This window comes from Oenanthe melanoleuca, chromosome 2 (assembly GCF_029582105.1).
Source record: "Oenanthe melanoleuca isolate GR-GAL-2019-014 chromosome 2, OMel1.0, whole genome shotgun sequence".
Classification (NCBI taxonomy): domain Eukaryota; kingdom Metazoa; phylum Chordata; class Aves; order Passeriformes; family Muscicapidae; genus Oenanthe; species Oenanthe melanoleuca.
The window spans coordinates 114,532,117-114,554,598 of NC_079335.1; the positions used below are offsets into that span (position 1 = coordinate 114,532,117).

The window sequence follows — 22,482 nt, forward strand, 5'->3', positions numbered from 1 at the left end:
TTGGCCGAGCCGCCTGTCAGTCACTGCGCGCGCCCTTCGCCCGGGGTGCCGGCCCGGTGCGGCCCGGTGCAGGCGGGCGGCCGGGCCGACATGGAGGGCGAGGCGGTCAGCGGGGCGCAGCTCATCGCCCAGGCGCTCAGGGCACAAGTAAGGGCGCGGGGCGGGGAGCGGCAGCCTGCGCGCCGGGACAGCCTGCAGCGAGTGAACGTGGGCGGCCGCACTCACCCCGACCGGTGCTGCCGCTCTCCCGGGGCCGGACGGAAAGGGAAAGAGAGGGAGGTTCCGCCGCACAGCCCCGGTGCCGCCGTGAGCTGCTGACCCCGGGGCGGCGTTCCCCAGGGCGACACTGATTCCCTTCCTCTGGAGAGCCAGCCCCATTCCCTTTGCCGGCCCCGCTCTCTTTGCCGTCACGTTCCCTTGCCTGTCCCTTCCCGAGCTCAGGCGCTCCCCCCGTTACCATCAGGCAGTGCCGAGGTTCCTCTGCGGCTCTCCCCGGCACAGCTGGATGCGCCTCCTGCGCCTCCTTTACAGTGAGGAAAGCTCTGTGTTGTCTCTAAACTCGAGATGCTGCAGGCCTGGCAGGGGGCTTGGGAGAAGACTTTGCATTTGGCCTGTAAAACGTAGAAAAGTAGTTCAGTTGTAATCCAGATACACGTAGTCTTCTGTATCTCTGTGTTTCTGTGGGCACTAACCATTTATTTGGGGTTTTGCCGTTAATTTTCTGTGGAACTGTGCAAACACATGTGCCAAACAAGGTGCCATGAGGCATTTTCAGAGTAAAGGAAGCTGACATACTGAGAAATCAGGAAAGTGACATAGCAGAGATGTCCCAGGTAGGGATTGCTCAGTAGAAAGCACTAAACGCACCTTGCCTGAGGGATGAACCCTTGTCCCACTGCTTGTAGACTCCCAAAATCCAGCGTTTTCATAGCCACAGAGGGCTGAGCTGCAAACACCAGCTGATGCCAGCTCTGTGTCCACAGTAACCTGTCAGCTTCTCTGTGACTATATATGTTGCATTTTAGTTTTAGACTGCCTGTGTAGTTGGCATGTCTGTGTTCATCATGTGATTATTAAAGCTGTCTTCTGGGAAAAAACTGTCTGACTTTTCCTTACATTTTTCTTTATAGAATATCGAATACATGTTTGGCATTGTTGGTATTCCTGTCACTGAAATCGCAATTGCAGCCCAGGCAGTTGGAATAAAATATGTGGGAATGAGAAATGAACAAGCAGTAAGTATATATCATAGTGGGACTAGCCCTTTCCTTAACTGTTTTACAATGGAACAAAATCCAGTTTATGTTTTCTTTCTAGAAAGAATGTGGTCTCTGAATTTTCCTTTAGAGAACATATACAGGAGCAGCCACTTATTTTTGGAATAATGGACAACATTGGTGCATTTGTTTGAGTGTTTCTTTGTGCCCTTCTTTCTCCACTTCCATTTTAAAGTGGCCCCTCCTTTTCTGTTAAGGGAATTTCATCTTCTTTCATTTAAAAATGCCATTCTCCAATAAGGAGCAAAGATAGGGGAAAAAAAAAAAGAATAATTTAAAGATAACTTTGATAATTTTTTGTTCTCTATTGCGGGCTATCTGCTGCAAGTGACATATTGTCAGGTATTATCTGCCAGGTTTTGAGATGCTCATCCAGGGCTTTTTGTTTTTCTGTAGCTTTCTACACACTTTCCAGTGTTATCATTCTCACTCCAACTGGTAGTATTTTAGTTGGTTTTAGGAATTTATTACCTACCTCTTTGCTTTTTTCTCCCCTATGTGTTACTCGTAAGTGCCCAAAGAGGAAAGTATTCCTGTTGATTGATAAACTTGTTCAACAATTTAAATAATTGTAGGGTTTTTTCCTAACTATGTTTTAAAAGCTCACAGAACAGCAAACCATAGAAAGTAATAATGCTTCTAAGTGCTCAAAACCAACCATGAACATAGACTCTGTTATTTATGTATATTTCAACTTTATTGTGTAGGTGTCAGAAATCAGGAGCCAAGCTCCTCAGCATTTTGGTGTTATGCAGCTAGTTCTGTATTTGTTTGGTTTCCCACAGTAGTAACTCTTTAATCTCAGTAGCTTCTTGGGTTGTCTGAGGTTGCAGATGATAACCTCGGGTTTATATGTCAAGGTTTGCTGCACAAGATGGGGAGCTGGCTGCTGAACTGGTGGCAGAGAGACCAGCAGGTTTTCATACCTGATCTACAGCTGTTGCTAGTTTTTCTTAATTTATGTAGTTAATAACCTTTTGAATGGTCCCAGTCTTCAACAAAGTGTTGTTGCAGTAGTTCTTCTAAATTGTGAGCTGTGTGTTTTTGCTGTCTAATCCTTACATTGTTATATTGGAATGTGAGAATTTAGATGAATGTGTGCCTCTGTGGAAAATCTGTAACATATGAAAGAGGCAAATATATACAAACATGTTTAAAAGGTGTATTTGAGTTTTTGAAGAACTAGGAATTTGGCACAATCTTTATATTCCTGTAGGCCACTTAGCAAATATTCTAGTTTTAGCTGTGGTTACTAACATGATTGAAATTAATTTCCTCATGTGTGCCTGTAATTAACAGAGAAGATTGCTTTGCACTGCCAAATAAGATGCTGTTCTATTTATTGCTTTTTACTGGATGAAGGAGACAAAAAACATTCTACTGATAAACGATGAACTGCTTTTGCTTAGTGGAATAAAACTAGCACAAAGACTGGTTTTAATGTCAAAATGTCAGGATTTCTCTTCTTTGGGGAGTCAAAAAGAATGAATGAAGCTGCATTTTGTAAAGAGTTTTGGTTAGTTCTTTATCCTGAATAATAAAGTAATTTCTTGGCAAAGGGTGAAAGGTTATATATAGTATATTTAAGATATACTCAGTATATACATGTCATAGTTTTAAATGGCTCAGTTGTGTGGCCTGGGTGTGGAGGATGTGTATACAGCTTTATTGGTGAAGGCAGCTGTATATGCAAAATTAAGGGTTTGGGTTTTTTTTCCAGGGGTTGAGGTTTTGCTTTATTTCTAGGTCAGATGTAGCAAAAGGATTTTCCTGCAAAAGTGGTAAAATGTTAATTAGTAGTGTTCAGAGGAAATAGGGCCCATAAACAAGCTAAAATACAATAAAACCTCACCAGGATGGTGGTGGAGTCACCATCCCTGGAGGTGTTAAAACATGACTGGATATGGTACTTAGTGCCATGGTCCAGTTGACAAGATTGGTGATTGGTCACAGGTTGGACTCAGTGATCTTGGAGGTCTTTTCCAACCTTAATGATTGTGTGAAAAGCTCATAAAAATTCAGAACAGAAATACCTGATGAAAGCATGAAGCTGAAAGTAGCACTACCAGTACCCATGAGCTGCTCTCCTGTGGCCTGTAACATGGCATAAGTTTGCCAGAAGCATTTGACCTGCCTCCCTATGCCCTTTGAACAGTGAAAACTGTGTTGCAACTTCACAGGGGCGTGTTTTGTGTATCTGTCCTTGGATAATTAGAGATTGCAGTGATTGTTTAGAAGACTGACAAGCCAGATCAGTTCTGAACTTCACAACTGTATTTGTTAACAACACACATTGTTTATGTTAGTTCTTAATCTTTAATAATAACTAGCACTACATATTCAAAGCAATCTCTTGATATTTGTACCCTGAGTTAGTTGTGAGCATACAGTATGCTGGAGTAGGTGCAGCTGTCAAGGGAATTTGAGAGCCCTCTAATAATGGCAGGTGGAACCAAAATGGGCATCTTGTCACCAGAGTACTCAATTATAACAAAAATCAAATCTCCACTCTATTTAGAAATGGAAGAGGCAGGTTCTAAGGCCAGAAACTTACTTAGAAAAATTACAAAATATTGCAAAATTAGTTCAAACACTTAATGGAAAAATAACTTGCTGATTTCAAGGCAGAAGTATGAAAATATGAGAGAATGGGCAATGTACATGTGAATTCTTGAGTTCTGTTGTCACCTGTAAACATCACATACTGTCTTTTTACCAGTGAAATTTATATCTAAATGTTTAATATCACTAAAGGAATAGCTTAAAAACATACTCTGCAATAGCACTGCTGAACAACTATGCCAACACATGTTGTAGATGTTACTTTTGTGATTTTTATTCAAAATTGAAATTTATTGAAAATGCAATTTTTCTTTAAATGTGTGGTACCGAAGAGGAGTGAGAAGTATTTCAGCAGCTCACCTTGTAAAAGACGATCTCAAATCATCTAATTATTCTCTTCAATGTGAGATTTCAACCTTTTGCTTGATTTCTGAAATACTGTTCAGAATGGCTGCATTTCTGCTTGTTGTCTTTGTCTTGCATGTCCCTCTTCTATGTTCATCCAGAAGGTAGTGGAAAGCAGAAGTTTAATGTTTTGTTGTATTTAATTTTCTTCCCTGGTTTTTTGTTGTTTTTTTTTTTTTTTTTTTAATCTGGTTGATTTTTTTCTTTTTCAAATCCTAGATAATCCTAATGTAATATCTTGTAACAACAGGAGCCTGAAATGTGGAGAGAAGTGAAGAAGAGTCTTGAGATTTTTCACATTAATCTTCATGGACACATAATGGAAAGGGCGAAATGGAGCTTTTACTTACATTTAAGCTCTTATAGTCAGGGAAAAATCTGTACCTGCTTATTTTCAGTATTTTTGTTGAAAATTATGTATAAAATATCATTAAAGGTATACATAATAATAATACTAGTATAATTAATTCAAATATTTTCCATAGGCCTGTTATGCTGCGTCTGCTATTGGATATTTGACTGGCAGGTATGTAAAGAGTGTGCAAATCTATTAAGAAATGCTCACTAGTTAAGAATTACCATTTTTTATCTTATCACCTGGAATAACAAGTGTCTCTACCTGAATTAAATTTCAGTAAAATTTGTGTTGAATCAGATGCACTTCATCCAGTGTGAGCTTTCTTCATTGGTAAATGATAATTGCTGATAAAAGTGCATTTGAGAAAACTGCAGACATAAGTTTACCAAATTGCATATAAACATTAGATGGCAGAGCAAATGTGATAGAAGTTAGGAGCTGTGTTAGGATAAGCCTGTGTACATTGCCCACCTGTGTGTGGATGGCATGCAATTGTTCACTTGCTTTTCTAATTGGATTAATACAGCTTCATAGTTCTTTTAGAAAATCTTTCTGATTTCCATGTCTACTTTTAGCCATTCATACAAATTCCTAGCCATTCATGAGTTTTGGTGACATGAGTAAAACTTCAATATTCTATATTTCTAATATAGAAACTTTAATATTCTATATTACTAATTTTTGTTGATTATTTATTTGGTGTTCCTTGTACTCACTTTCCTTTTCTCTCTTCTTCTTTTTTTCTTTTTGTATTCTCTGTGTAGACCAGGAGTATGTCTTGCAGTGTCTGGTCCAGGTTTCTTACACACCCTTGGTGGGATGGCAAATGCAACTATTAACTGCTGGTAATTTGACTGCATTTTTTCCTTTAAAATTCCAGTAATTCTGTGTTGTTACTTGTTTCAGATGTTGAGCTACACAGTATGTAGCATTTTACTTTTTTTCCCCTTTCTTATGGATAATGAGAAAGTAATTCTTTCTTTATCAACCTTAAAATTAATTTAGATACATTTTTTTGTATTCTCATGGATAAAATTCTTGGTTTTGTCCTACTCCACTGTGTGCATATTGGAAAATTTATCAGTATAGCTGGTTGTATGGATGTGTTTGAAAATGAAGTCATATTAGGCTGTAATGCTTTCTTGATCATGGAGAGCATCTTAAAGGCATTTCCTAAATTTAAATTCATACTGCCTGTGAATTACTGTATTTCATATGTGAACAAATTGACAGCTGCATTGTTAAAATCCCTATTTGGTCCTCATGCAGACATTTAGAGCAGTAATTAAGTATTGAATTAAATGATGTACAGAGGGATAGTCTTTACTCCTATAAACCTTCACTGAGATGTGACAGCTTTGTCTGGTCTGCCACTGAAAGCTGTACTGAGGTATTTTGGGAAGAAGCTGTGGCAAAACCAAGCAGATGTGTTCACAGAACAGAATGTAATCCAGAACAGTGTGATCTGGAATGCTGAATTAGCTGTGGCTGATGGAAAAGGGAAGCTCATTAATGGGAACACTAATAAATCAAGTCTGACATTTTGAAAAAGTCCTCTTGTCTTCAAATTCTTTTTAAAAAAATCAGTTATCCACTGAAGTTTTGCTGTCACTATTTGACCTTAGACTAAAAAAGGAATATTATATATAAACCTTGCTTTTGAACAGTCAGGAGTTTGGTTATGAGAAAGAAGTGTGCATATAATTTACTTATGGATTTGCAGGAGACATTTTTTGAGGGTAAGCTGCATTTTCAAGGGTAAAACCTTCACACTGAAAATTACCTGCCAGGCTGCTACCTCCTGTCCTGTCTCATTCTGAGCAAGATTTTGTACCTCAGTCTGGCTATGACAATAAACTCCAAAGACAAGTGTGTGATAGTTTGTAAGATTTGGAGTAAACACAAGCATGCTGAAGTACCATGCTCTTTCCCTGAAGTTGCAGTTAAATTTTTTTTCAGTTTACTGAAGTTCTTCTGCAAGTCCATAAGATTTACCATTATTAATTTCATTATAGTCAAATGTTCTTTCTGCCTCACTGTTATTTTTGCCTTGCTTTATAAGCACTGCTCTTCAAAATGTCTACAATATTATGACAGTAGGACAATGATGTCCTTGAGGGAAAAATTCTTTCTAGTTAGAATTATTTAAAACTTTGAGGGCAAAACTAAATCTTTTCAAGATATAGCTGTTGGAGTTGACTTTCTAAATAGTAGACCAGCTTTGTAACTGTGTTGTATAATTGTAAAAAAGTAGTAGTTACTTTGCTCATTAAACTGTTAAAATAAATTTGGAAAAAGCAAGTGAGAGGAACATAGGATTTTTTACTGTCAGTCTTGGATAGTAACAATCATTTTGCTGAGGGGAGAGAATAAGGAGAATAAAATGTATAGAGCAGCCACCAAGTGCATTTTTCCATAATGATTTTTCATAGAGGCAAGATACAGCCTGAAGTTGTCATTTCACTGCCCAAGGGGATTTGAACTGAGATTTTTGATTTATGGCAGAGAAATGGCCTGGTTATGAAGCTCGGATCTAGATACATATATCCCCAAGTCTTATGGGTGATTAAATTTAGGATTATGCATGGAATACACTGCAAATGTTTCAGCTTGATACATTTGTATAGATAAATGTAGTCAAAGGAAAGGCTGTATCTGAAGAGAAATTGTTTAAGAGAAAAAGCCTAGAAAGCTACAGACCTAACATTTCAATATAGTGTGGATGCATAAGGAGATTAATAAGACATCTTCCTTCTGTTAATTTAACACTTAGCATTTTAAGGAGTTTGAGCTACAATTTTAATAAAAGACAGGTTTTCATTCACTGTAGGAAAATTATTATATTTTGTGGAGATTACAATAAAAATGTGCTCCTGTGGAATATATAACCCTCATTGTCAAGTAACACTGTCTTTCTTGCATAGCTGTGAGCTAATTTAAGTTCAGGATTGCTTGCAGGTGTGTTAACTTTTTGTCTGGTTCTTTCAGTTTTGGAGGTTTTTTACTAAAAACAAAGTGCAGGGAGTTGTGTTCTCAGCAAACTTCTGCTATGTTCCAAATTGTATACAAAGAAAACTTTTTTTTTTTTTTTAATTGTATCCTAGCTTGTTTCTTAGTTCTAGTGCTTGTGCATGTTACAATACCCTTTATAAACACACACTTAATACTTTTTTGGACCAATCAATACTTTTTAGCTTCTTATTACGTGCTGTCATTCCCTCAAACCACTGTGTCACCCCTATTATCAGACTTGAATGAAAATTGCCTGCAATGGGATTTGGCTTTAGAGCTTCTGTGATGCAAGTCACTTAATATGACCAAATTGTCTCAAAACTGGTGACCCAAAAGCTGCTGGGAAGGCTACTGGCTGACACTCTGATATTTAGAATCCTTTTCTGTATTCTGTGTCTATTCCTGTAGAGATCTGTGGATACTGTGTATATATATATATATATATATATATATATATACACACAGGCTTTTTTTTTTGTTTTTAATATACTTTTCTAGGCCTTTGATTGTTATTGGAGGTTCTTCTGACAGAAATCAGGAAACCATGGGAGCTTTCCAAGAATTCCCACAGGTACACAGACATACAAATTTCTACAGGAAGATTTTAGTTAAATGGTTCTTGTTTCTTCATTATTGTAGGAAAAACAATCCCAAACACTAACATTTCCTAGTAGATCTTATAATGCTGTTGATTTGCTCCATCTACTGGTTTAGAATGGACATTGTGTAAATACAGCAGATTGCCTGGAATTCCTACTCATGTTGAAATTCATACTCTGTTTTAGGTTTTCAGCCAGTATAAATTGCCTTTGTTTGTTCTGAGATAAAGCAAAATGTCCAAGAAAATAAACCAGTTTATGGGGGAGGGAAAAAAATAGCTAAAAAACTTAAGCACTCAGACGATTGAGTATGGTTTTGACAGTTTTCACCAGGTGCTGCTGCATTTTTCTGTGGGTAGGTTTCCACCTGGTTGCTTTTCATCTGGCATTTCTTTCATTTTATTAATGTTGAATTGAGATGGAAATGAACAAATCACTTTGGTAAATCAATACAATGGTTATTTGCCTTTTTTCAGGTTGAAGCTGGCAGACTGTACAACAAGCTGTCTGTTCGCCCAAGCTGCCTGGAAGTTATTCCTGCAGTTATTGAAAAGGTATGAAAAAATACAGAATTAACAACAGAACATGAGTTAACAGTCTCCTGTTGAAATTTTAAGGGTTTATTTTTGTATAGTTCTTACTCTGAGTAATTTGCTATGGCAGATAGGAGGTGATGGTTGGTTGAATAAATTAACAATTGAGGAGGTTCTGCCATGTGAACAATGCTATGGAATAGGTTAGAAATAGATCCTAGTCCAGTCTGATGCTTACTGATCCCTGCAGTAGTTTTTGTTAGCTTCAGATAGAGTTGGAAAATTTTTATGAAATAAATGCTTTCAGGGAGAGATGCAATAACTAGAAATATAATGCTTCAGCTGTTTTTCCACTGTCATGTGAAGGAGATTTGGAGGGGAGCAGTGGAGATAGTTGTGTTTGAGGTATGAGTTTGGTAATTGCTTTGTTGATTTTTTTGGGGGGAGAGTGAGAAAAAACACATCCTTATCTCAGTGCTTCAGAGAGGATTAGAAAAGTCTCTTGGTACTGCTGTCACAGCCCTTCAGCCATGTCAGCCTAAATTCTGCATACGGTCATACTGTTTCCAGAAGTGCAAATTCAGCGCAGCATCTACCTGCAATAGAAGAACTGGGATCAAAAGTAATAGAAAATGGAGGCATTGGTTGTCTCTATTTGTGCTACTTTAATCAGAATTCAGCATGAATGACATTTTATTTTGAATATGTATGAATTATATTTAATTTTGTATCTCCAAACAATAGCTAATAAATGCAGTTATTTCATTGCAAATTAAACAAAGAATTTAAAGTCTAATACTGTACATCTGCTGAAAGGCTCCAGCTGGTATATAAGAGAAAGCATAAATAGCTGCCAAAACTTTATTTTGTTAGTATAAGAAAGCTTCCACTGTCATGAATCAGCAAAATAAAAATGTGCACCTTATCTGCCTACAGAAGAGTTTTCTTGCTTTTTTGAATATAAACATTCTTAAAATCCTGTCAGTGATTAAAACTGTGACTATGTGTTTTTTAGGCTGTAAGAACCAGTATGTATGGTCGTCCAGGTTCCTGCTATATTGACATACCCGGGGATTTTGTGAATCTTCAGGTGAATAAGAGCTCTGTCAAGTGCGTAAAGATTACATTCATTATTTTTCAAGTCACTGAACAAAAGATAATTCATTTATAGGCTAATTTCATATTTTATTTTTCTAAAACAAGAAAATCCAGCCTCTAAATGTTGCATTCCATCATAACATGGTACAGATTACAGTTTGTAATGAAATGTGCAGAAAAGAATGAGATAATATGGTAAAATAATGATGTTACTCTGTAAATCTCTGAAGCAGCACCACCTACAAGATTAAAGAAACAAGAAGGGAAAACTTCAAAGCCTGTTTTGAAAAAAATATTTCCTGTTATAATAAATGCTGTAACATGGTGTGTAGCAACTGCAATTTTATGCTAAACAATAGGTTATGTCTTTCAGCATTTCTTGTTTTGAATTTTTTAATAAAGAGCCTCTCTTGTTTTGCTTGGCTTCAGGTACGTGGAATGCTGCCTGCCACCTCCCATCAGCATGGCTGAACACTCTGCTGTATCCAAAGCAGCCTCTGTCATTGCTCTTTCCAAGCAGCCTCTGCTCATCATTGGCAAAGGTATAGTGCTTTGACGTAGCTTTGAACTGTCCACGTTCAGGACAAGTACAGTGATTGCTTTTCCCTAGAAGTGTTACTCGTCTTCTTTTTAGTCAAACAAACAAACCAGACAGTAGTAAAAACACAAATTCTTTGGAATTTAATGTCAAAATTTGCTTTTTGGTTTTAGAATTTTTTTCGTATTCTATAATAATTTATTTTTCATCTAGTTTAAAGAAAAATCAATGATAAAATTCAAGTTTATGTAGGAAAAAATTAGATAACTGTTGTCTTTAATTCTAGAGCCAATACCAGGGTGTCACTTTCAAAATTCCAAATAATTTAAATTCTATTAAAGAAATTTTATTCTCTGTCTGATGCTCTGGCATATATAGCAAGAATCAAGAGTAACCAAAGGTCATCTTTCTTTTGGTTCTTACTGAAAGTGCAAGTCTACCTGTGCGGGGAAATACAGCAACACAGCACCTGCTGTGTTGTTGTTCATTGTACTATGCCAGTGTAATCAATTCCTGGAGATGGAGGGTTATTATTCACTGTGCTGGTTCACTTATTTTGTGCCTCCTTGTGGAGTGTTAGCCAGTGCAGTGGTGTTTCTGTTAAGGATACAGGTCAGCTAGGAACAGAATTAAAATAACCAGCTCATTTAACCCAGGCTGTTTTCCTGCAGATGGGAGGAATGATCTCTATGTATGTTTAATTAGGAGATGCAGTGATTGAAATGAGATGGATCTTATGATTGATTAGGTAATGAAATTGAAAACAGAAGGTAGATAGAAGAGATTATGGTGGTTTTTTTCTCTCTAGCTGAAGAAAAGGGTGTTCTTTGAAAGGGAAAGATGGAAAACTCACAATTGCTTTGTTGATGTCAGCAATTGAGAACCTATTCAACTGTACCTGGACTTTGTGCTATATATTGTTGTTAGCAGTATTTTTGAAAGATTTACAAAAGTATATTCTTCAGGATTTAAGACTCACAGATTCAAGCCATTGTACATGGACCAGTCAGTTATTCCAGGTTGCCTGGGCAAGCTTAATTTAGTAGCCATGTACTGCTGTCACAGGAAATGAATGCACAAACACATATTTTTGCAAGGGCTTGTTTGTGCTTCTCTCTTTTCACTAAAGACTTACAGTTGAATCTTTGGGCGGATTGTTATGGAGCATGTGGTACAGCAGCATGCAGGGGGTAAGCAAGAAATGACATGACACAGCATAAAGGTCATCTCGTGTTGCTGCTGCAGAAGTCTCTGTCCCATAATACCAAACTTCACCCACTAAAAAACTGTCATTTTAAATAAACAAGATCTCCTGTTTTTCCCTGCCCTGCTTCATAAGAAGTGATAAAGTAGTTCAGCTGAAGTCTTACAAAAACACCAAGGAAGCAAAACTTCATGTCAAAAATATGTGAAATTTTAACTGTGGATATGTGTGATTTGGCATGTTTGTTTTGAGTTCTTCAGAATGAAAAATAGCAGGCAGCTTTCATAATGGGAAACAGCACTCTTTCTGCCATAATGTAATCAGCTAAATTGAAGTTCAAGCAAATACAGTTGGCTTCTGTAGTATTAAGCAGTCTCTTTCCTTTCATTCAGGTGCTGCTTATTCACATGCTGAAAACAACATCAGAAAGTTGGTGGACCTTTGTGGACTGCCTTTTCTGCCTACACCAATGGCAAAAGGAGTAGTTCCTGATAACCATCCAAATTGTGTAGCTGCAGCAAGATCAACGTAAATATAAAGCAAGGCTTCTAATCCTAACAGCTGAGAAACAAGTAGGAATTTTGATGGTCTGCAGATTCCAGGGAAGAGAAAATTCATACTACTAAAATTTTTTCAACTGTGTTTTGCACCTCACTGTAGAGCGCTGAAGATCTTGCTGGGAAAGGAACAGATTTAAGTGGATCACTTTAGAATGCTGACCAGGAAGATACTTTGAGATATATTGTATTCTGTAGCTATGAAACCTATGGCAAGTAGATGTATCAGTGTTGCTAGTGTGTATTTTGTAATATAAAACAAAGCCAGCAAAAGTTTATTTTAAACATTTAACTTTGTGCCCTAGACAAACTACTTTTTGTTTTAACACCATAAACAGAAGCTTGAACTGCCCGTGTTGCAGTAGAAGTTTTGCCAGCTGTTGTCTCTGGTGTTTGCAATACCCTATCACTAAATTGCACTTTATTTATAAAGGAAAAGAAGATATTTCAAACTACACTGAAAGGCTATGTTTAAAGTAATTTTTAACAGGTTTCTTTTTTTTCCTTTTGGCAAAATTTATGTGAATGGACTCTAAGAACTCTACTATGTATGAATATGCACAGAGTCAATTTCACAGATGGAGCATTTATATACCCTGAAAGTACAATGCTGTCCATTGCTGAGCATCTTAGTTTTATCACTGTTAAGCATGCTGCTAGGAAGAATGGAGAATAAAAGAGTATACCAAATATTGTCTGCCTATCTGAAAGGTAAATTAATGGGAGACTAAACTAGGAGGCCCATACAATCTTAATTTGGCACCTACTGTTGTCAATGTCACCACAGTGAGTCTTTTGCTTTAACCTCAGCATCATTCTAGCATCTTGTTGGTCTCCTAATGTAATGATGCCTTTCCTATATACAGTGTAATAGGAAAATAGTAATTAATTTTCTTAAGTTCCTTAACTCAAGAATGACTTGGTGATTGGCTGTATAAAATTATACAGGGTTTTGGGCCTAAACAAGCAGCTTAGAGGAAGGATGAGCTATATGTATATTGTGGGGTTTGCTGTGGTGATTGGGACTGCTTCTAATTTTTCAAGGACTGTTAAATGTAATAGTGATTCCTTATCTGGTTCTGTCATTTCCTTTTATTAGGGCATTACAGCATGCTGATGTAATCATCTTGCTTGGTGCAAGGTTGAATTGGATTTTGCATTTTGGTCTTCCACCAAGGTATCGACAGGATGTAAAGGTTATTCAGGTAAGCAGGAAAATTATTATCAATGGAAGTCTTCTGTGTTGTAGCATTGCCCAGAGCAATTACTGTAAATTATTTTGGTAATGTATTTCATGGGGCAAGTACTGCCATATGGACAGTGCAGGATGGTGTATATAGTTATGGTAATTCTCCAGAAATACTTATGATCTCTTTAAGTATTGTTTTTACTTCTTAATTTTTTTCAAAGAATGATTACAATATTGTTCCTAGTATCAAGAGCTTGGTGCTGCTATGATGAGGAGGACAGACACTTCTATGCAGCTGACTAATACAGGCTTAGACTCACAATACTGTTAAGATATTTGGAGTGTCGAAATTTGTATGATTGAAAGAAAACTGTCTTTAAAATTGTGTAATCTTTCATACTGCTCTCTTAGTTGAATTCTTCTGAAAAAGAAATGCTTTCAGATCCTGTCATAATGTAAGAGCTCAGTCACTTGGAAATGAAATAAGAGGAAGAAAGGCTATTTAACTAATTAATGCATTTGACAATCTGCCAGCTCTTAGAAAGAGAAGTCTTTAAATTGTGTCCTTAAAATCTCATTCCCAAGAGTCTGTGATCAAATGGTAGTAGTTGATCCAACATGTTGGCTCTCCTGCTTACACTGACCTGGAACATAGTCTAAGGTTCCAAACTTTGCAATAGCATTAATTTTTAAGCTAAATTTTTAAAAATAGACATTATTTTTGCAAATATTATTTTTACAAATAAATACATATTTTATGTATAAAATACATATTTTATGTTTCCTCTTCCCAAAGAAATTAAAGAAAATATTTTTTCATCTCACTTAATTTTTTTCACTGTCAGAGATTTGTATTAAAATACTAAGTCTATTTTTAGTCTGTGTGACCTGGTCAAAAGTAACAGTTTATGTAACCTTAGAGGGCTCATGCATCACTGAAAGATTTGCTTCAGTAGTTGCAACTTACTTTTCAGTTTCTTCATGCTAACTAAATTCTTACTGTCAAGTAGCATACACTGTTTTCTCAGTGAAAAAGTGCTGCTTTGTATAGACTTTATGGGTATACCTAAGCCTAGATTTTTAGCTCTCATAGAATGTTGCAATAAAGTTCTACAGCGTCTGCACGACTTGAAGAAGCAAGCAGTCAACTTTAAGGATATATATGACATTTTATTAAAATAGGTATGTACCAGAGGGTTTTACTTTGTATAAAGCATTTCCTGATGTCACGTCAAGGAAAGGCAAAGGAAGTTACCTGTACAGCCTAAACAAGGTATGAAGACACTGTTAGACATCCATGTATATTAGGCCATGTTCCTCACTTGAACTGAAGGAAAAGTTGCCCTTAATATCCTTGAGCTAATGATTGTCCTTGTTTTTGAAATATAGATTGATATTTGTGCAGAAGAGCTGGGGAATAATGTAAGGCCAGCTGCAACTTTATTAGGTGACATAAACGCTGTGACTGAGCAGGTGCGTAATGTCCCGTGTCCTCTGGTTTTGACCTCAATTTCCTCTGATTCATGTGAAGTATATTGCCAGTTAAAAGAAAAACAAAAACAGCTGTTCAGGGAAAACCATTTTTCAGGCAGTATATCCATGTTGTATATCCAGTCTATTCTCAAATTATACGTTAAAGATTATGATTAGTGTTACTGCCATTGTGCTGGGATCATTCTTGATTATGTTATTATTGATGATTTTTTTGTCTTTTAAACATGTTGAAAGACCCCCTCTACAACATTTCAATATTGTTCCAGCTCTTAGAAGAATTCAACAAAAGATCATGGAAATACCCTTCTAATTCAGAGTGGTGGCAGAAGCTAAGAGGGAAAATAAAGAACAATGAGGAAAGATCAAAGGTAGTATGACATTAAAGAAATTAAAAGGTTTCTTTTATGCTGTAACAGGCACGTATGCATTGTCAGTTTTGTAACTGATCTATCAATTATTTATCAGTTAAGTCACCCAGACCTTGAAAATTTGTACCATTCTGGTACAGGCTTACTCTTCTTATGTTTAGGAACTGTAAGCATTATAGGTTAAGCATTCTATGATTTTGTATAAATTCAAACTGTGTAGAAATCATTACACTTTGGGATTGGATTCTTAAAGCCATTAATAGAAGACCACAGCCAGAGCTGCTGTATTATAGGCACTGACATCTAAGCAATAGACAGATACTTCAAGTGGACACATTCTTAGATTTCTTCTGATTGTAATTATTGTTTGTAATTGTGCAGTTTAGCAATGCTGGTCTAGGTTTAATCTATGCTAAAAGCATCTAGCTGTTAAAACCAAAAGACCAGAGATGCTTGGTATATACCTAACTTACTGTAACTCACATTCTGCAACTTCAGATGCATATTCCCTAGACTGGGATCCAAAATAAATTCATTCTAGCAGATTGCTCTTTTGAATTACCTCCCAGCATACAGATGACAGCTCTCTTAGGGTTGTCAGTAGTCAAACCTGGGTGCAGAAAAGTTTAATGTGCCTCTTGGGCTAAACAGAGTTTTTATAGCTTCTGCTAATGATAGGCCATTGAAGGGTGGCTGAGCTTGCTGAGTCTCTGATAAATATGTTGTGTCACCAGGATAGATACAGAAGAAGTGACCTTGATGTAGTGCGTGGAAAACGAAATACTCCAGTCTTACTATCAGAGTGTATTTTTATTTCCATCATTATTATTTTTGTTTCTCTGTTTTACATCTTAAATCTGTTAATGGGAATTACTAATATCTTTTCTTTTTAAGGGATTAGCATTACAGAAATCTCTGCCTATGAATTATTATACAGTCTTTCATCACATCAGAGAACTGATACCCAAGGACTGCATTTTAGTAAGTGAGGGAGCAAACACCATGGACATTGGACGAACTATGCTTCCAAATTTCTATCCCCGTCAAAGGTGTGGTATCTTGTTCTGACTCAACAGGCTGCATACATTTCTGCATAAATTAGCTAAGAGGTATAATGGTCTGGAAAACAGAAATATAATAGGTTGAGAGAGGGATTAAGGAAGGTTTTCCACTCACATACTGGTATCTTGTCATAGGTTTTAACAATTCTCTGCCTGCTCTGCAGCAGAATGGTGATAGTTTCTCTCTCTTGTGGAAAGTCAGTGATGAGCATTGTGTTAAATTGCCTGACCTAGATGTTTGTTATTGATGAAATATTGATGAAAAATCAAAACAATCATTGGGATTCTCATGTTGAAAAGAATTTATATGAAGAGTTTTTCTGTGGAACACTTAAAATTGGGGCAAACTTTAAAATTCTATTATATATTGGGCATGCTTTCATGTAAATTTGCATGCCTAAGATGTGAGTGCTCAGAATATTGCTTTGTGAACAAAACAACCAACATCCAAGAAAACCCATGTACTTCCAGTAGAGTTGGGGGACACAGTAATGTTGCTGGTTGTCTCTTCAGACTGCACTGCACATATCTGAAAGCAAATTTGAGCAGTTAACCCTAGAATAATCTAGTGCTTTATGTACTTTTGTATCCATTATGTGCTTCTGATTGAAATGATCTAACTAAATTATAGCTTTCAATTTGATTTCAAATGGTTCAACAGAAGACTAAAATTTGGGCAGCAGTATTTAATCAATGGCTTTCAGACTAATATTTTCAAGGAATTAAATATAGAAATATTTCATGTTGTCTGTCTCTGCAGTAATTGAATGTTTTTGAAATACTGTTACTATGAAAGCTAAAAGCATATGAGAATAGTTCTTTGTTGTAGCACTAGTGTACAAGAGTTTTTCATTTTAATTTGAGTTCCTGTATGTTTATATCATATCATCATATATATTTAAAACACTTACAGTTTTATCAAATGTTTGGCTGAATATAAAATAATTCCTACATGTGGTATCTCTTTAAACCAGCTATTTATAAAACAGTATTTGAATACTGTATGGCAAAGTATTGAAAGTAAAAGTAAGGTACCATGGATTAATTGAAGAGATTGAATAGAAATAAAGGGATAGTAATTCTGTATTCCTCCTTTAGGCTTGATGCAGGTACTTTTGGAACCATGGGAGTGGGGCTTGGTTTTGCCATAGCAGCTGCAATGGTAGCCAGAGACCACACACCTGGAAGGCGAGTCGTCTGCATAGAAGGGGATAGTGCTTTTGGATTTTCTGGAATGGAGGTGGAGACTATCTGCAGGTAACTGATTTTTTAGTTCAAGATGCTCTTCAGGGTCATTCTAATTAGAAGACTTTAACTGCTGGTAGGTGGGGTATCCATAAAACACATGAAAACAAGTCAAAAAACATACATGCTCATTTTTAATATTGTGATATAGTGCATTACCAGTGATGATTAAATCATATTTCAGGTGGAAGTGATGTTTTTTTTTTTTTTACTTGTAAGGAAGATTACACTCTTAACATCTTACAGATGAGGACAAGTATTTCAGAATTCTTCCAAATATGTCTTTTTATAGATACAACCTGCCAATTGTGATTATCGTAGTAAACAATAATGGGATTTACACTGGTCTGGATGCAAATTCCTGGGAGGAGATGTTAAAGTTTGGTGACCCTGCTACATGGTAAGCATCTTCAAAGTATGTCCTGTTAACTATGGAAGAAGTGACCAAAATGGTAATTCTCTTAATTTTTAATGCTTTGTGATCCAGGTTAAAATTACTTTTATAAAATCAATGTAGTCCTGGGCTGAGTTCACGTAAGAACCAGTTACCAAAAGCAAACAGCCAATCTAATTCCAGCCTGCTGTTTGCTCAACAGTGCAGAAGAGAGATGATTTTCTATTAGTTTTCTCAGGTTCCTGCAGCAGTTCAGCCCACACAGTGCAGAGTTCACAGTGGGCTAACTTTCTAAGTCCTGATACTGTCCAAAATTACCTGAGACTTGAGTACACAGGACTTCTGCTTCTGAGCTGTGATCTCTGCACGGGGAGAACTAGGCTAAAGCTTTGCTGAGGCATGTCTCCACAACATAAAGATGAGATTGTTACCCTATAAACACATCTTAGGTGATGCAGGAGCCGTAGTTCTTTCAGCCCAGAAGAATTCATCAGGCCAGCAGAATCATCTTGCACTTTAAAATTGGTGCTAAAGTAATTGAATTAGTCAGCCTGGCAATTTTCCCGTGCCGTTAATCATATTTTCCATTCTGTTATAGTGTACCTCCTGTTTCTCTCCTGCCAAATGCACACTATGAGAAAATTATGTCTGCCTTTGGAGGTAAAGGATACTTTGTTAAAACACCAGAAGAGTTGCAGAATGCTCTGAAAGCAAGTGTGACTGACAAGCAAACACCTTCTCTTATAAATGTAATGATTGATCCACAGTCTGAGAGAAAGAAACAGGTATGTATATATTTTCCTTCCTTTTTCTGCAAGCATGGTGGTGAGCTTCTGAAAACCTTAGGGACTATCACTTAAAGCACAGAGGAGGCAGAGGTGGTTGCAAGGCAGAAAAGTTGTTGTTAGATTTGGGAGATGGAGAAAACAGGTCCTTTTACAGCATGCCATCTGCTTACCTTGCTATCTGCTAGTTTGGGATTTTCCCCCACTGGCTCTTGTTAATGTATAGTGTCCTTAATGACTGTTTCCAGAATTTTAAAGTTAATCCTTTTCATTCTAGACCAAAGGAGATGAGATTTTTGAGCAATCTTTATATCCTGTGGATTCCCTCTAGTAGTTAACTGTTCCTCTTAACTGTTTGCCCATTCTGATGTGGTTTTTATTCTGTGTTGGTTTGTTTTTTTGCTTCCAGGAATTTCCCTGGCTGACTCGTTCTAACCTGTAGTAGAAAAGGAAGATGATGGTGGTGCAAGGCAGCACGTTAAACAAAACTGAATTGTTTTCTGCAAGTGGAACTGATACAACTGTATTTTGCATGGATATTGGAACAAAGTGAGGTTTTAGAACTGCTGTTAGAGGAATCTTTAAATGCTGAAATTAGGTAATTGTAAAATGAGAAACACACATAGCTATACCAGGCCTTCTGGCAGGTTCTACACAAACACTGATGATAAAATTATGTACTTTTTCTTTTACTCAGAGTAATACCCATTAGTTGTGAATTAATCTTGAATGGTTCTGGATGAACAGAATAAGATGGGGGTTTTATGCTTTCTGAAACATAGAAGTGTTTGACAGTCTGCAGTTATAGTAGCTTGATTCTTAACCAACCACACTACTCTTCTACTTGTTAAAAATTTTATCCTCCAAGGATCAAACCAAAGCATCTTGTTGTGAATAATTCCTGATTGGCCCCATTATGCATCAAAGCCCGTTGCATTGGTAGTAGCTTCCTGATTTTACAGATTGATTTTTGAGCTCTTCTGAATGGAGAAATAATGTATTAAAAATACAGACTTACTCAAGGGCTAAGCTTCTGCCTACTGAATTTGTTTTTACTAACTGGAACTTGTGGTGTTTGTAGGAAAGAAAATCCTGGATTTTTGTTTGAAGCTTAGCTCTTCACAGACACCACCATGTCTGTAGGCTGAAAATGTGGCCATATTTATTAGTGAGATTTCCAGTATGAATAGATGGTAAATCTTTATAATCAGAAGCATTTTAAATAAAAAATTACCACCACCATCACTGAAATATCAACAGTGACACCAAAAAAGACCACAAAAAAACCCCCAAATGTAAGCAAAATTTTAAAAATATCTCACCAGAGCAACAATGGTAAAAACAGTTAGGCTGAAACATAATATTCATTTTGGCTGGCATCACAGAGCAACCACCAGTGTCTGTGCTGTGACTGGCTAATTATACAACAAAGATTCTTCATATAACTGTATAGGAACCTGGAGTCCCACCCGTGCTGTGATGCAGATATTTGGCCTGCCTAGCATTCTGTCTACTGTGTTTTCATTTGTTGCTGCATCTGACAATCTGACTTAGAGTTCAGACTTTAAAAATCTTTGTCTATGCTTCTGTCATGACCTACAGCAGCTACTATGCAGGATACTGTAAATAGATTACTTTATATTCGCATCTGTTCTTAAATGCACAAGTTCTTTGTTGCATTCACAAAAGGGAATATTTTGTCTCTGATTTGGCTTTTACTTGCTTTATGTTCTATAATTCCATTGTCAGTAAGTGTTAGTTATCTAGTAGAAGGCACTTGATGACCTAAGGAGAGAAAGGACTGGGCTGGCAAGGGATTGTGGCCTACAGTCAGGTTTGTTGCTAAAGGCTTGGCTTACTGGGTCTGGCACTTTAGTTTGGGTCTGGCCCAAGGCCATGGGTTACTGTTAGGCAGAGGAATGTAGGAATTTCTCTGCACACTAGTACAGGGAGATAATATCTGAAAGAAATAATATTTGAAATAATCTGAAGTGTAAAAGGATAAAATCCTAGAATAGATGCAGTTCACAAAAAAATGTAAGGCTGCTGAGTTGCTGTGTTCTCTGGGGTACTCTGCAAGGAGGGTGGAAAATTTTGAATCTTGACATTTGTTTCATTCTTGTGTCACAAATTAATTTTTATATGTTTCAGTGATTAAACACAATCTGTTATGATGGTGTAAGATATCTGTAAGAGTTAATGCTGGAACTGACCTCAGCGGAGATAATTTGCATTGGATAAGCAAATGTAGAAATTACTGTTTTATACTTGAAAATCAATAAAAAGTGATTTTCATGCTGTTTCTCCTTTAATGAGAGTATTTGAATTATGTCAGCATTTGGTGTCAGCTGTTGGAATTCAGCTTACATTTGATTTCCTAAAATGTTGAATAACTACAATAACATGCACAATTTATTTTAATAAGTCAAGATGTGGAAAAATGGAAAGCAAAGAATTTGAAACTATGGGGAGGTGATAACATAATTGATAATATCAGTTTGGAATTCATTAAGCTTTAAAAAAGCTTACGAAAGAATTAACACTGCATTTCTTAGTGCTTTAAAATAGATATAAATACCATGATATAATAGAATTTCTTAGGTTGTAAAACCAAGGAGAGTGGAATCTGCTGCTTTGTTTGTAGAGCTTACCTGCATGGTATTGTTTTAAATCATGGAGTTAATCTAAGAGGAATGTTAGATGGATGAAATTGCATGAAAGAGAATAGTTTCAAAGATGACACAGAAGGAAACTGTCTCTGAAATGTCCTAATTGTATTATAAGGAGACAAAAATTACAGATGTAAGCTTGGAGAATGCTATGACCCATGTGGCTTTACACAACTGGAAGTTTTACTTCAATACCAGAACTTGGAACTAAAGATATTGAACAGATTCAAGAGGAAGAAAATGTCTGGGTCTCTGCTGAGGGACAATGCTGTGAAAGAGATAGTGAGTGTAATTTACTGGGACATTCCAGGAGAAGTTTGTGTTTAAATAACATGCAGTTCTGACTCTTTCTTATGGTTTTCAGGTAAATCAAGAATACTTGAAATACTTGCTGTACGTGTTATGGGTGTCCTCCATGAATCATTAGTCCCATGCCTGTGGAAAGTTTTCTAACAAGGGCCCACTCAGTTCTTGGGGTTAGGAAGCCCAAAGTTCAGTCCAGCAGCAGCACTTGTCCTCTTCAAAGAGACATGAAAGGGGTTGAAACATGGGACCAACAAGGGGTACAGGAAAAGTATTACAGAAATATCCAAAACCCAACAGGTGATTTCATTGTGGGAACAGAGGTGAAACCATTAGAAACCACAAAAAAATGGCCTGGTATGAGAAATAAGAACCATGGAATCACAGAATATTCTGAGTTGGAAAGGACCCAGAAGGATCATCAAGTTCAACTCTTTAAGTGGGTCCCCAAAGGGATCAACCTCCCAACCGTGGCATTATTAGTACCATGCTCCAACCACCTGAGGTAAGAGGTCAGGTTTGTTACTGTCTCAGCACTTCACAAAATAGCATTAGGTGTTGAGTATGTATGTGTTCCTGCAGCCCCTTATGTGTACAGCTTGCTAACAGGTTTAGTTTGCAGTAATTCCAAACTGCTCAGTAATTGTGTTCCACCTTTAGTCTGCAGTTAATTCCATAGGCTCTGCCCTGTCAGCATTTGGGTGTTGCCTTCAGTTGTTATGGCCACATAGCACATACCCATTTAAATGGGAATCAGGTGTAGGTTTGGTCTGGCCAGATTTGATTTTAAGTACTCCTTCAGAAGCCCAAGTACACATAAAACAAGCAGCA

At 36.9% G+C, this 22,482-nt stretch overlaps 2 protein-coding genes across 2 annotated transcripts in view; one reads left to right on the forward strand and one right to left on the reverse strand.

Annotated features, from left to right (window-relative positions):
- Window positions 1-527, reverse strand: part of BTD (biotinidase) — a 112,771-nt gene extending 112,244 nt beyond the window's left edge. The window contains exon 1 of the mRNA XM_056483400.1: window positions 226-527. The gene's annotated coding sequence lies outside the window, so the exon portion shown is untranslated. The remainder of the gene's footprint in view (window positions 1-225) is intronic.
- Window positions 4-20,991, forward strand: HACL1 (2-hydroxyacyl-CoA lyase 1). The gene is made up of 17 exons (XM_056483395.1): window positions 4-147; window positions 1,131-1,235; window positions 4,730-4,770; window positions 5,367-5,447; window positions 8,113-8,185; window positions 8,690-8,767; window positions 9,762-9,856; window positions 10,274-10,386; window positions 11,979-12,114; window positions 13,243-13,348; window positions 14,722-14,805; window positions 15,093-15,194; window positions 16,089-16,243; window positions 17,354-17,512; window positions 17,793-17,900; window positions 18,493-18,679; window positions 19,089-20,991. Exons 1-17 carry the CDS (start codon window positions 91-93, stop codon window positions 19,119-19,121), a joined length of 1,713 nt encoding a protein of 570 aa, XP_056339370.1. The 5' UTR covers window positions 4-90; the 3' UTR covers window positions 19,122-20,991.
- Window positions 20,992-22,482: the final 1,491 nt, after the last annotated feature.

Excerpts from the sequence above, each read along its gene's own strand:
- HACL1 (XM_056483395.1), top strand. The coding sequence starts at position 91 with ATGGAGGGCGAGGCGGTCAGCGGGGCGCAGCTCATCGCCCAGGCGCTC. Across the intron at positions 148-1,130 it reads CCCAGGCGCTCAGGGCACAA|AATATCGAATACATGTTTGG; the intron begins GTAAGGGCGCGG and ends TTTTCTTTATAG. Across the intron at positions 17,513-17,792 it reads GAGGTGGAGACTATCTGCAG|ATACAACCTGCCAATTGTGA; the intron begins GTAACTGATTTT and ends GTCTTTTTATAG.